This window comes from Mytilus galloprovincialis, chromosome 4 (assembly GCF_965363235.1).
Source record: "Mytilus galloprovincialis chromosome 4, xbMytGall1.hap1.1, whole genome shotgun sequence".
Classification (NCBI taxonomy): domain Eukaryota; kingdom Metazoa; phylum Mollusca; class Bivalvia; order Mytilida; family Mytilidae; genus Mytilus; species Mytilus galloprovincialis.
In genome coordinates, this window is record NC_134841.1 from 30586704 (window position 1) to 30601301 (window position 14598).

General features: G+C 32.0%; 1 protein-coding gene across 1 annotated transcript in view; it reads right to left on the minus strand.

The window, feature by feature from the left end:
• Nucleotides 1-728: 728 nt before the first annotated feature.
• LOC143071854 (nuclear cap-binding protein subunit 1-like) overlaps nt 729-14598 on the minus strand; it is a 41494-nt gene continuing 27624 nt past the window's right edge. The window contains exons 13-23 of the mRNA XM_076246467.1: nt 11728-11838; nt 11179-11243; nt 10592-10729; nt 9800-10026; nt 9448-9547; nt 6550-6643; nt 4505-4608; nt 3813-3927; nt 3313-3438; nt 2928-3041; nt 729-1976 (exon numbers count right to left, since the gene is read on the minus strand). Coding sequence (XP_076102582.1) covers nt 1863-1976; nt 2928-3041; nt 3313-3438; nt 3813-3927; nt 4505-4608; nt 6550-6643; nt 9448-9547; nt 9800-10026; nt 10592-10729; nt 11179-11243; nt 11728-11838 — 1308 coding nt within the window. The 3' untranslated portion in view covers nt 729-1862. The remainder of the gene's footprint in view (nt 1977-2927; nt 3042-3312; nt 3439-3812; nt 3928-4504; nt 4609-6549; nt 6644-9447; nt 9548-9799; nt 10027-10591; nt 10730-11178; nt 11244-11727; nt 11839-14598) is intronic.

The following is a 14598-nucleotide window of genomic DNA, read 5'->3' on the forward strand; positions in this document are numbered from 1 at the left end:
AACATTAACTAGTAAACTATAGAAAAGTTTCAAAGTCAATAAGAAGGGTTGGGGCTATATAATCTCCATGGAAACGATACTTGCAAACCCCAATAAATTTGCATACCAAATATCATTGACTTAACATTAGCAGTTCATTTTAAACTGATCTAATCACAAACTAATACATGTAAACTAAGATAAGTTTCAGTCATTAGACTTTGACTGAGGGTAAGGTTAAAAATTCTCCATGGAAATGAGATGTGCCAATGCTTATACAAATGAATACCAATTAACATTGGCGTACCACTAATGGATCCCCTTGAATTGACCTAATCATAAACTAATACATGATAACTCAGAAAATTTTTCGAAGTCAATAGACCATGACTAAGGGGGCGGAGCTAAATTATCTCCATGGAAATGAGGTATGCCGATGCTTACACAACTGCATACCAAATATGATTGACCTACCACTTGTGGTTCACCATAAACTAGACCTAATCACAAACTAATACATTGTTGACGCCACCGTCGCCGACAACAGCATACCTATGATGACTGAAATGCTAGGTGACTTTGACTTCTATGCCATTAGATCTATGAGATTCTATATAATAACATGAGGATTGTGCCCATTGACACTATACATACATTTCAATAAGGAGGATATTCCTTAAGAATAATAGAACATTTCATATCACCTATCTAAAACAATGTCCTCACAGTGTTGACAAATTAACACAAAATTCACATTTGATATTTTAATTTACAATTTTATCAAAATCAGTAACAATGACATGGTGTACAAACTGAATATTCTTCATAAAAAATAGTTTTTTGAAAGTATACATAACTTGAAGTTGCATGGATTCAATAAATGAGCACTGCAACTTTCTGAATCACTTAATATCTTTGATATATTATGCTTCAGAAATAAGGTAGTTGTTTTACTTACTTTTCATTCAGAATGTTTTAATACTAAACCAGATGCTCCCCAGGGCACAGCTTAATACGACCGCAGAGGTCAAACCCTGAACAGTTGGGGCAAGTATGGACACAACATTCAAGCTTGATACAGCTCTGAATTTGGATTGTGATTAAATAGTTGACACAGAATAGGTTTCTGACACAGAATGAATGTTGATTTATACTTATACTAAAGTTATTATCTGGAAATCATCCGTCTTTGGACAAGGCTGACGATGACGATGACGTGATACCAATTTACAACCAAATTCTTTTTTAATTTTGCAGTCGTATAAAAAGCTTTCAGTAAAATAAAAATATATTTGACAATTGGTACTTGCAAGAAAATCAGTAAAATGTTGAAGCCATATGTATCTAGTTCTAACTTTCCTTATGTTTTGCCTATCTTCTATATCTGTGACTATAACCATTAACAAGGTAACATCAATGACTACTTACATACTGTAAACCAACTTATTTTCGTGGGTACTTTATCTCGTATTTAGCCCTATCTAGCCCAATTTGTGGCGATTTAATTTTGCACCTCCAAAACCAACGTGATGGAGATAAAAAGGGAAAAATCTAAGTTTTACATATATGTGACGGTTTATATTTGTGCTATTTTTTCTGATCGTGAAATTCATGAAAATAAATTGTTTGCGAAAATAAGTTGTTATACAGTAACTGTATCTTTGCATTCCCTATTTAAAAAAAAAATGATTTTTTTCTAAATGAAATATGTACAGTCTTCATACTATTTCATTTGTTCTCATAAATAACATGGTTATACATTTATTTCATCATGTATTACAACAACACATTACCTCAAGTTTAAACAAAATTAATGATGACAGAAAAAAATCCTATGACTCAATGACTTGTCTATAACAATGATGATAATGAGAACATAAACTTCAGGATCGTAATGCACAGAACTGTTGGAATATTTCCAAGATATGGAAATCAATGTCACTTGTGAATAACAATGTCTCTAATGTACTGATGTATCTGTAAACCAATTCATGGTGCTGAAATAGAACAAAATAATGCTAATTATAGACAGAAAAAATATATTGCATAAATTATAGTATAAACCAACCAATGATATATCTACATATAAAAAATAAACATTAACTTTCTTCAAACAGTGAATTAATTCCATTTTGTGGATTAAAATAAAAAAAAAATCTTTGAATTGTAAAAATTGATAAACATTTCTTAAGCCACAATAACCTGTATAAACAAATAAAAGTTTAATAAATATATGCCATAAGCCACACTATGGGTGTCACTGTGGAAACAGAACTTGTTTACCCTTCAAAAAAATTAACCCTCAGTTTGAGTTGAGTTTGTTTTGTTAAATTGCTGTTGTTTTCATTGGAAATTTTGACAGTTAATATTTGTCTTTTTTTTGGGTCAAGGAAACAACAATGTGTATGGTTTGTTCCACATATTTTCTTTTCATCTTTTTCACAATACCAACATATAGCATGACTGTCAAGAAAACAATGGTAAATCTTAATTCCCCTTCAGCCGTGGCAGCTGCAGCATAAAAATATGATTTTCTACTGGTAAATAGTAATAGATCAGTATGGTTTTATTTACAATTGGCATATCATTTCAGGTTATTACAAGGTTACATATCTGGCACATATATATGGCATGACCTTGAAAGAAACTATATATGACCTAAGAGATAATTTCCTAATGCATGCAGAGCAAAACTTTGGTTAACTTGCTTGCTTTGTTTGTATATTTTACTATTGTAATTGAGATAATGTCCAATCAAATTTAAATATAATATATACAGGTTTAACTATGCCTATATATATTATTTGAAGGTGTCAATCTTAATTACAAAGCATGAATAAACATTTATACAAACAAATCAAGCAAGCCAACCACAATTTTACTCTACAAGCATTAGGAAATTATCTCTAGCAGTACAAGTCATGTGACCATTGATTTTAATGACTTACTAAAAGGAATATTTGCTGTAATCTTTCTATACACCATTTATACCAGGGTGTGCTGTAATCAATGCCATTCGATTCACAGTTGGCAAGATGGTCAGATAAAACCATTATAAATCTCTGAAACATAAAAACGTCATAGCTGGCAATGTTATATATATAAATAAAGGATAACCCTGTTATGAAAATTATAGTTGGTCAAAAAGTTGGAAAAAATATTAAACCTCAATTCACAAATATATATGTTAAAATCAACTGCCCACCTACACCTCTTAGAAAACTCAACATATCTAATTAACCAAATATACAATCTTAAACCAATGGTGTTCATATAATATTGTCAGACAAATTATAACTGGATTTAGGAAGGACAAACCTTCATAGACATTACCTGAAATATGATAAGAAAAAGTCTCTTTTGTTGATTTTGTGCCAGATCTAATCTTTCCTCCATTCTCTCTATCAGAGATTCTGTAGGTACTTCGTCATCATCATCATCTTCTAAACCATCATTTATCTAAAAATACAAGTTACATACCAATTAACAGGGGAGGTATATAGTCATTCAGTTTACTGTTGTAATACTTTAAACCTCAACACTCATATACTTCAGCAATTTCTGTGTGCATTTATTATTGATTATAAATGGACAAAAGTGAGATCAATTATTACAATTTCAGGAAATACTGAATAAAATAATGCTATCGAAATATAAAACATGTGTTTTATTCTTGCGAAAATCATAATTGTTCCCTCTAATTTACAGTAATCCTAGTCACATATCATTCAGCAACAGCAGACATATTGATGATTCAATATTTACAGGCTAAAGTACCCCATTTGGAGTCCTTTAACTGAAAAAATATTATTATCTGCCTTAAAACCACCTACCCTTCTTTTGTAAGCATCCAATTTGTCTTTAGCATCATCAACTTCTTTCTGTAGTTTATCAACATGTTTACTCATCTTTGTTATTGTACTGTGCATTATCTCCCAAACATAAAATCTGCAAACAAATTGTTTATTTTATTTACAACTTATTATTGTCTTCCATTAGTAGTCAATTCTATTTATAGTTTTAGGAAATAGCAGATGCTGAAACCAAAACTGCTCAGGTTGATCTATGTCCGTCACAGTTAAAGACCTGTATAATTTAGATATTATAAACAGAGTAGAATATGTGAAAAGAGCTGTAGGATATCCTTTCAACATATATTAAAATACCAGCAGTGTATCTTATATGCTCAATGAATTAAATGGGACCACTTTAAAGGAATTGAGACATCAAATGTTCAATAAATAATACATCAAGAAATTTCCATACCATCACAAGACACACTTACTTAAAGCCAGTTGAAAACATGATCAACAAATATACAGTTTAGTGTAATGAAATTTATTTAAATATGGAAAGCTTACATTTTTTTACAATCTCACACAAACATCAGCCAGAAAGTAGTAGTCTAAAACTTGACTGATTTCCCCCTATCTAGTGAAGTTAGATGGACACATACCCCTTACAACAAAACATCAAAATGCCACATACAAATGCCCTGAGACTAGGTTATTTCCTAAATACTTACTTAGTAAATTCTGGTTGCATTTCACTTGAGAACAACCAGTTAGCCACAGCTGATGGTTCAATGATTTGTGTCTTTAATAATTTATCCACTAAAACTACCATCATCTGAAATAAATAAAGCTGCATGTCATTCAAACTCACAAAATATGTTTCAAATTATTCACTTTTTTCCCTTTGTTAAAAGTAGGAAGACCATGCAGAGAGATGAAAATACTTTAAAAGTCTTCTGACAGAGATTTTATGTTTAAAATTATGCATTGGGCCAACATTAAAAATATCTTTGTTTCCCCTCCCCGACTGAGGTTATCAGGGTATGGGTAGGTAGGTAGGCAAATTATTTTATTTTATTTCTTGATATAATTTTTCTATAATGAATTTTTATAAAATTCAACAGGTAAGATAAGTCAAGAAAAGTGGGGTATTCCCTGTATTCATTGTAAACCCCAGTCTTCTGGTGTTAAAAACAGTATACAGGGACCTCCTTTTTTCTATTCATTTTATGGTATGAAATCTACAAAAGCACACATTCATCATGTGATAACAATATTTAATGAAAGCAAGTGTTTCATTAGTTAAAAATCAAGCTTATTTCAAGTCTAACTTGATGCATAACTCAGAACAAAACAATTCCTGTGTTCACCAATTCATACCTTGATCATCAATTATGAGATGACAAAAAGATATGTTAATGACTTGGGAATTAAAATTCAATGAATACAAATTCTCAGTAGAAGTGAACATAATTCAGTAATGTTCAGTTACACCTGGATCATGCAGCTTGGTCAATTGATTTCTAAACAAAAGATTTGTATGTTTTTTCGAGTTCTAGAAAAAAACAGGCTTCACTTATTCATGTTTTGTTGTTCCTAGACCTAGAATACTGATGAGTATTTACAAATTCAACTGATGCAGTTATAACGTAAAACGTGCCCTTTTGTAAATGACATGCCATAAATTGGAGAAAAAAAAACACATTTAACTGGATTTTTTTACACCAGAAATCAGGGATGTTCCCTGAAAGCAGGGAATTCACGTATCCAACATTTTCTGACTTGTGCCAAACATGTTCGAAGTCGAAGACAAAAGTAAATTGATTTCAAAGCACGATTCAGACCATTTTTACTAAAGATTTTATCCTTTAAACAGGAACAGAGGTAAAAGACAAAGCAAATCAAGGTGCACTCAGTGGTTGAAAGATGCTTCAGATTTTTATTTTCAAATATCACATTTGCATGCAACACAAATCGTGTGGGCAGGCATTATGTTTGTTTTCCTTGATTCCGAATCATATAGACGCTTCAATGCAAAAATGCCTCGATTTAAAACGCTTGTTGACTACAGCATCGGAAAGGTATGACAAAAAACCAATGCACGTTTACATTCGGCAATCCTCGGTAGAATCCGCTAATCTCTTTCTATCCGTTAGATGAGGGTACGGAATCGGCCGAGTTGAGACAAATGTGCACGTTTACTACAGCATCGGAAAGATATCACCAAAAACCAACATAGCAAAAAAAAAAAAAATTTGGACAAGAATGGCCAATAAAATTTTTCGAGTCGCGGCGATTTTACCGGGTCGGTAGTGGGAGGGGAAACAAACAATATTTTATTTTTGGCCTTGTAGAAATTCTGAATATGAACTATACAATCGAATCTGATTAAAGTACAAGTCCTGTGTTCAAGCTTTGTTTACATGGGTTTGAAAATGCTCAGTTCCACTTTCTGTTTAGAAAGACCTTACAGGATCCTCTGATTTTATCAAATTAATTTACACCTTCAAAAATTAGAAGGCTGAAATTTCATTGGCTGATTACCTTAACAGAAAGTAAATCAAAGTATTGTGAGATCTTTCATCTTTGTAAGAAAAGCTTGGACATAAGATCTGCTGCATCTAAATCAGATTTTATACAACCAAGCACATAGTTCCAAGCCTTTTAACGCATCCTATATTTACTAGGAGACATGTTTAACTAGAATTAAAATAATCTGAAATATTCATCCCTAACATCCAATTTATCTTTACTTCTAAATCTGACAGTTGCTTACTTGTTGGTGAGATCTCCAAACTTCAAACATTGTCCGTAACACCCAAATCTGTCCTTCTTCTGTGTCTGCTAGTAACTTTAAAATGTGGTGGAATCTATAAACAAAATTGATTAATTTGAGTTATTTAAGCCTGTAAATTCATCAGCAAAATTTCAAAAACCCTTCTGATGTATTTCCTGAGAAAGATGTGACATAAAATATTCATGGACAGACAATCAGAGGTAAAACAGTATAACCCCATCTTTTTAAAGCAGGGATATAAATATTATCACTTCATTATTTAATCTTCTCAGCCAAGACGATCACCAATTCTGGTGTAAAATTGAAACTTTTTATCAAAATACTTAAAACCAGATGTTCTGCAGGGCACAGCTTTATACTACCGCAGAGGTCCCTATAACAATCCCTTTGAAGTAAATGTATGGAAACTTGTGGTATAATTTCCGAGAGATTTATACACTTAAACACAAGTTATTGACTGAAAAATACATAAATGCTTATTTGGGCCCCTTTTTTGGCCCCTCACTTATTGAAGCCCCCCCTTGGAGCAAGAACCCCAAAACTCAAATCCAGCCTTTCCTTTGTATTAGGAAACCTTGTTGTATAATTTTAGAGAGACCAATACACTTAAACACAAGTTATTGTCTGTAAGGCCAATTAAAATTAATTGATAGATTTTCATCCCCGCCCGCCCCTCTGAAATCGTCCCGCCCTGATTTTTTTTATTTTGAAAAATTTTCGATTTCCGGATTTGTTCATCTCCGTTTCCGGTAACCGTCAAAAATTTTGTTTCCTTCCAAACTTCCTGTTTCAAATTTTGGTTTTCGTATTACTTCGAGTAATTAAAAGAGATTCTGCAGCTCTATGATGACAAAATCGTCTACCGAGAAAAGAGATTGATTTCAAGAAGGGCATGAAATAATCGGGTTACAAGTAATAGGCTGTGTCCAAGATGGCAAATCGCGGCATGACACAAATTTCTGTGATTTAGAAAACCGTTGATTTTTTTATTGATAAAATGACTTTGTGGCAGGAATTTTGGACTGTGAATTATACCCAAAGAGCACGAATCGTGGAACACATTCGTACAAAACCTTAACTGTATAAATAAAATGACGCAAGGACGAATTTGTTAGATTTATGACAGTATAATTGAGTTCAAAAAGTCGGCAAACATACACTTAGATTTACCCATGGCTTTTTTTGTTGACAAACAGCACAAACACCTTCTGTCCCAATAACCTCAATAGAGCCATTAAACATCTTCTTCTTTTTGGTTAAGTTCACGTTTTACATATTAATTATATTTGCATCTATAAGAAGAATCATAAAAGCGCCAACCCTTTCGTTTTCAAAACGGTTTCATTTTATTCTGAACTCGTAATTCTTTAGTTGCATATTTGTTTCATTTTATGGAGACAAAAGAATGGTCGCTTAAAAAGACACTAAATTTGGTGAAGGTAGTCCAACTGAAGAGAGCATTCTTCTTTTATCTTTTTGCTGATTAGGTTTCTAAAGCAGCAATTACATGTAGAACAGTGGTTGCCAATTAGAGATTTTTATGCCCCACCTACGATAGTAGAGGGGCATTATGTTTTCTGGTCTGTGCCTCCGTTCGTCCGTGCGTCCGTCTGTGCGTCCGTCCGTTCGCTTCAGGTTAAAGTTTTTGGTCAAGGTAGTTTTTGAAGAAGTTGAAGTCCAATCAACTTGAAACTTAGTACACATGTTCCCCATGATATGATCTTTCTGATTTTAATGACAAATTATAGTTTTGACCCCAATTTCATGGTCCACTGAACATAGAAAATAATAGTGCGAAGTTCAGGTTAAAGTTTTTGGTCAAGGTTGTTTTTGATGACGTTAAAGTTACATCAACTTGAAACGTAGTACACATGTTCCCTATGATATGATCTTTCTAATTATAATTCCAAATTATAATTTTGACCCCAATTTCACGGTCCACTGAACATAGAAAATGATAGTGCGAGTGGGGCATCCGTGTACTATGGACACATTCTTGTTATTCATGTTAAGATTTGAAATATTATGTACGATTCCTTATATATGTATATACATAATATAAGCTTATTATTACACTTGCATATTCGAAGAACACGTCACAAGAGGGTTTCATAAGAAATAAAAATTAAAAAATAAATTCCTCCCACCCGCCCCATTTTTTTCAAAAATTTGGATGAAAATCTACTAATTAATTTTAGTTGGCCTAAACTAGAAAAATGCTTCTTTTGGCCCTTTTTTGGCCCCTTATTCCTATCTGTTCAGGGATATTAACCCCAAACTGACATCAAGCCTTCCCTTCATTATATGGAACCTTGTGGTAAAATGTCAGAGAGATCCATACAGTTACACAAAAGTTATTGTCCCGAAACTTCAAAAATGCTTGTTTTTGGCCCCTTTTTGGCCCTTAATTCCTAGATTGTTTTCCCCATAACCCTTAAAATAAATCCCAACCATCTGCTTAATGGTATGAACATTGTGGTACAATTGCAGTGTAAATGAAATACTTATACACAACTTATTGTCCTGAAACTAGATAAATGTATGTTTTGGGCCCTTTTGTGCCCCAAATTTCTAAACTGATGAAACCATAACCCCCAAAATCAATCCCAACCTTCATTATGTGGTTATAAACATTGTGTTAAAATTTTATTGATTTCTATTTCCTAATACTAAAGTTATTATCCAGAAACCATCTGTTTTCGGACGACGCCACCTATGTGATACCAATATCCGACCGCAAAATAGAAAGGTATCCTTGTTTTACTGACTATGTTATACATGTACATTTATGTGAAATTGTCCGCACCAGAGATCTTAATACACACATGGCTATTAACAGGGTAAATCTTTCATGGCAATTAACAGAATAATACATACTTGGCAATAGCTGCAAAAGAGTGACTGAATGATTTGTTTCCTAAATGTAGCAATGTAGACACAAAGACATCAATTCTCAGAGGATGGTATGTTGGATCAGCTGAAAAAAGATGTTATATAAATTTTAAATAAAACATGAGCTTATTGTTTTCAAATCTTTCTTCCTCTTTTGTATGGGTTAAAAATACATTTGGTCTTGAAAAAATAAAACAGATGAGTAATAACAAATACAACATTTATCATTGACAAAAATGTTTGAAAAAAGGATTGTATTGACTGTCAGAACAAAAGATATATAGAATACCGTTAATAAACCTTGGGATAGGATAAGCTGATAACACATTATACTTACTTTCATCATCTTCTTTCAGGGGGTTGGGTAAATCTTTTAATATCCCCATGGTTTCCTCTGGAGTACATTTTGATTTGATGGCTTGGATCAGCTGATGAGCTGTCATAGTCCCTGGTAATGACCCTGACCCTTCCTTCTCATATTTAAAATGAGACAGTGGTTTCTCTGGTATCAATGGTGCAAAATCTTCAGTACAAGTCTCCACAATTCTTTGATGGTAGGATAACCTGAATGTACAGTATAATAACAACTTGTATTTTATTACAACATCAAACAATAGTGTGGGGTGTTTGTTGTTCAGTTTTTAGTTTTCTATGTTGGGTTTCGTGTACTGCTATTTGTTATCTTTTAAGTATAATGGCATTGTCAGTATCTTTAGCCGCTCTTTCATATCTGTTCAGTCTTAAATATAAAGGTGTTGTACATGTATTTCTAAAATTCCAAGAACATTTGTTTTCAAACAATATCATGTTTGAGTTGTTCTTTTCATATTCCTTCATTATATATATACTTGAAATTACCTTCAATAAATCCTGTTTTGTTAATAATTATAATAAATTCTTTACTTAAAGAGGGTACACTCAGTTAGTTACAATAAACTAATCTTCCCTGAGGCCCTCACATACAAATTACAATACAATCAAAACAGATATTTACACATAGTTAATTTACAGTCATGTAGTTCAATGTATTGTTATTAACATAACCTTTTAATTCCAAAATTAAGGGCTGGTCGATTTCACTATTAACCTGGAAAGAAGTTGATAACAATAAATTTATTTGTATACATACCTCATACATTTGATGAGAACTTCTTTAATAAACTTTGGTTTGGGTAATTCTGGATCCATTTGTAAACATGAACTCCAATCATCCCAACTCCATCGAAACTGGAAATTACTCAAGTGATAGGCAAACCAGTTGGTTAATCTGGGTTACAAACAAAACAATGCAATATTATGGTAAATCTGTGTTACAAATGTGTAACAAGCGAAAACACATAGAATCATACAAAATTAAATTCTTTACTTTAACGCCATTTGTAATATTTAAGATTTAGAATAGATTTCTCATGAGAAATAATTTCCTTATACAATTTATATATATCTACATACAGAAGATATGATTAAATGCTATTTTTTTTTTTTTAACTAGAAACATTAGCTGGTTTTTTTTTTTTTTTTTTAACTAGAAACATTATTTAAGTCTAAATGAATACTAAATAATTCCCATGAAACATTTATCTAACACAAAAAAAAACTGAATACAATGAAGCATTGTGCAATCCTAATCTGTGGCTAAACTATTTCTTCTTTCACATACAAAAACCAAATTGTAATTTAACTTCAGCTATTTTTTTCATATTGTTTACTTCTTACCTTTCAATACAGGAAAGATTCATTGAATCAAGTCTTTCAAATAAAAGTTCTGTGGCTTGAGCTAACTGATCAATGTTAAGGTTCAATAAATAGTACAATTGCAGCTACTATTCAATACAGTAAAACAAAGCCAACAACTAAAGAAGCTATGGGTATTTGATACATATGTAATAATTTAGAAGAAATATCAATTTAATTTTAACTCAAAGAAATGATGACTTTTTACCTAATTTCTCGAGATCTTAGTGTATATGAAGAGTTAATTTGCTAAATGAGCATTCTAGACCTACTGCTTTTCTTTCCCCCTAATTAATCAATTATAACAAGTTTTCTTTATATAAAATGAGAAGACATGGTATGATTGCGAAATAGAGAACTCTCTACCAGAAATAAAATGACGTAGAAGTTAACAACCTTTAAGAGCTATAAATTGAATAGTTTCAGTTTTAAAATAGCCTATTATAATCATATTACAATGCCAGACAAAAAGGACTGGCATAAAATATCGACTTAAAAACATGATGATCATCATCCAGACAATAAGGATACAACTTGGGGCATTGATCCAGGCTGTAATTTACATAACTCTATAAATGTAGAACCATAATAAATCTCTAGTCTCGGACACCGTGGTAACAAAAACAACTCTCCAAACATCACCTGAAATGTACAATGTTAGTAATAAAATAATGAAAATAAACATCATTTAAAGTGGTAGGGATAGGTTATAAAATATAATTCCAAGTTTAAAATTATCCTTCACTACATCTCTTTAAATACTGCTTTCAGGTTTTTCATTCAAATAATTCAAGGGTGATTCTGGACTCATCACTTTTTTCAGTGGTAAATCCTGGCTGATTCTTGTAAGTCCTTTTAAAATACATTTACTCGTAATATTTTAATTTAAATTCTCTAATGGCTTTTAAAGTCCTTACTCAAATGCAATTATCAAAGACTGTAAAATTTAGCTACTAAGATTCATCAGATTAATAGTATGCCAGACCAATACAGGGTCTAGATCTGCTTTCTTGTGCATCATTGAAATCTTAAACCATTCCCAAACAGGAGGGAAGATCTTAAAATTACTTTCAAGCTTCAACTCAACATTAGCAAGCTGCAGACCAAATATAAAATGATTCCTTTTTATAGAAGCCAAGAAAACTTTGGCAAACGTTTTCTACCAAAGGTCAATCAGATGGATGGTGTCGAGGAGTGACATTTGCGATACAAGTATTAACACATAAAACAGTAAATCTTTTGAACCCCTCCCAATTTAAATTCAAAACTGAATATGATCAGTAAAATTCCAACTAATGGTTACATGAGAAACAAATGCTTGATCATTATTTTTTCTCAATTCTAATGTTTTTTGGACATTTGATATGTCACAATATGTAAGGAGAAGAAGGGCATAAATTAATGAGGTAGTATTCCAACAACACAAAAAAACCAGATGCTCCGCAGGGCACAGCTTGAACGGTTGGGGCAAGTATGGACACAACATTCAAGCTGGATTCAGCTCTAAATTTGGATTGTGATTAAATAGTTGACACAGCATAGGTTTCTGACACAGAATGAATGTGGTCTTATGAACTTAAAATACTTTTTTTGCCTTTGAGCAATTTACTATTCTGTTGAATATTAATCCTCTCAAAAAAATGTTTGAAGAAATTTTCTTTTTATTTATGAAATCTGAAATGAGAAAAATTTACCCCCCCCCTTTTTTTTCACATCCCCTTTTCCCTTTTTCCAAAACTGATCTCAATTCAAATTTCTAATGGAGTTTGCAACAATAACTACTTATTTAAATACATCATAAAATATTAAAATGTAAAATAAAGTGCTTGTTATCACTGAATGGTAAAGATTGTTTTAATTTATCAGTTGGTAGTAAAAGTGAATATACATTGTATATTGTATAAAACAATGATTTAAGTTGATTCAACTACTATTCTGGACAAAGAAAGATAACTCCAATTGAAAATGTCTTGCTATTGCACAATATTGTGCAATTAGATATTTCTTGCTATTGCGCAATACTGTGCAATTGAAAATATTTGCTATTGCACAATACTGTGCAATTGAAGATTTCTTGCTATTGCTCAATACTGTGTAATTGAAAATTTCTTGCTATTGCACAATACTGTGCAATTGAAGATTTCTTGTTATTGCTGAATACTCTGCAATTGAAAATTTCTTGCTATTGCACAATACTTAATATAATAATTTTGGATCCTGATTTGGACCAACTTGAAAACTGGGCCCATAATAAAAAATCCAAGTACATGTTTAGATTCAGCATATCAAAGAAGCCCAAGAATTCAATTTTTGTTAAAATCAAGCTAAGTTTAATTTTGGACCCTTTAGCCTTTATGTTGACCAATTTGAAAACGAGACCAAAAATTAAGAATCTACATACCAAAGAAACCCAATTATTCAATTTTTGATGAAATCAAACAAAGTTTAATTTTGGACCCCGATATGGACCAACTTGAAAACTGGGCCAATAATCAAAAATCTAAGTACATTTTTAGATTCAGCATATCAAAGAACCCCAAGGATTCAATTTTTGTCAAAATCAAACAAAGTTTAATTTTGGACCCTTTCGACCTTAATGTAGACCAATTTGTAAACGGGACCAAAAATTAAGAATCTACATACACAGTTAGATTCGGCATACCAAAGAACCCCAATTATTCAATTTTTGATGAAATCAAACAAAGTTTAATTTTGGACCCTTTGGGCCATTTATTCCTAAACTGTTGGGACCAAAACTTCCAAAATCAATCCCAACCTTCCTTTTATGGTCATAAACCTTGTGTTTAAATTTCATAGATTTCTATTTACTTATACTAAAGTTATGGTGCAAAAACCAAAAAAAAGGCTTATTTGGGCCCCTTTTTGGCCCCTAATTCCTAAACTGTTCGGACCTCAACCCCCAAAATCAATCCCAACCTTCCTTTTGTGGTCATAAACCTTGTGTTTAAATTTTATTGATTTCTATTTACTAATACTAAAGTTATTGTGCGAAAACCAAGAATAATGCTTATTTGGGCCTTTTTTTGGCCCCTAATTCCTAAACTGTTGGAACCAAAACTCCCAAAATCAATCCCAACCTTCCTTTTGTGGTCATAAACCTTGTGTCAAAATTTCATAAATTTCCATTTACTTAAACTAAAGTTATAGTGCGAAAACCAAGAAAATGCTTATTTGGGCCCTTTTTGGCCCCTAATTCCTAAAATGTTGGGATCAAAACTCCCAAAACCAATCCCAACCTTTCTTTTGTGGTCATAAACCTTGTGTTAAAATTTCATAGATTTTTATTTACTTTTACTAAAGTTAGAGTGCGAAAACTAAAAGTATTCGGACGACGACGACGACGCCAAGGTGATAGCAATATACGACGAAAACTTAAAATTT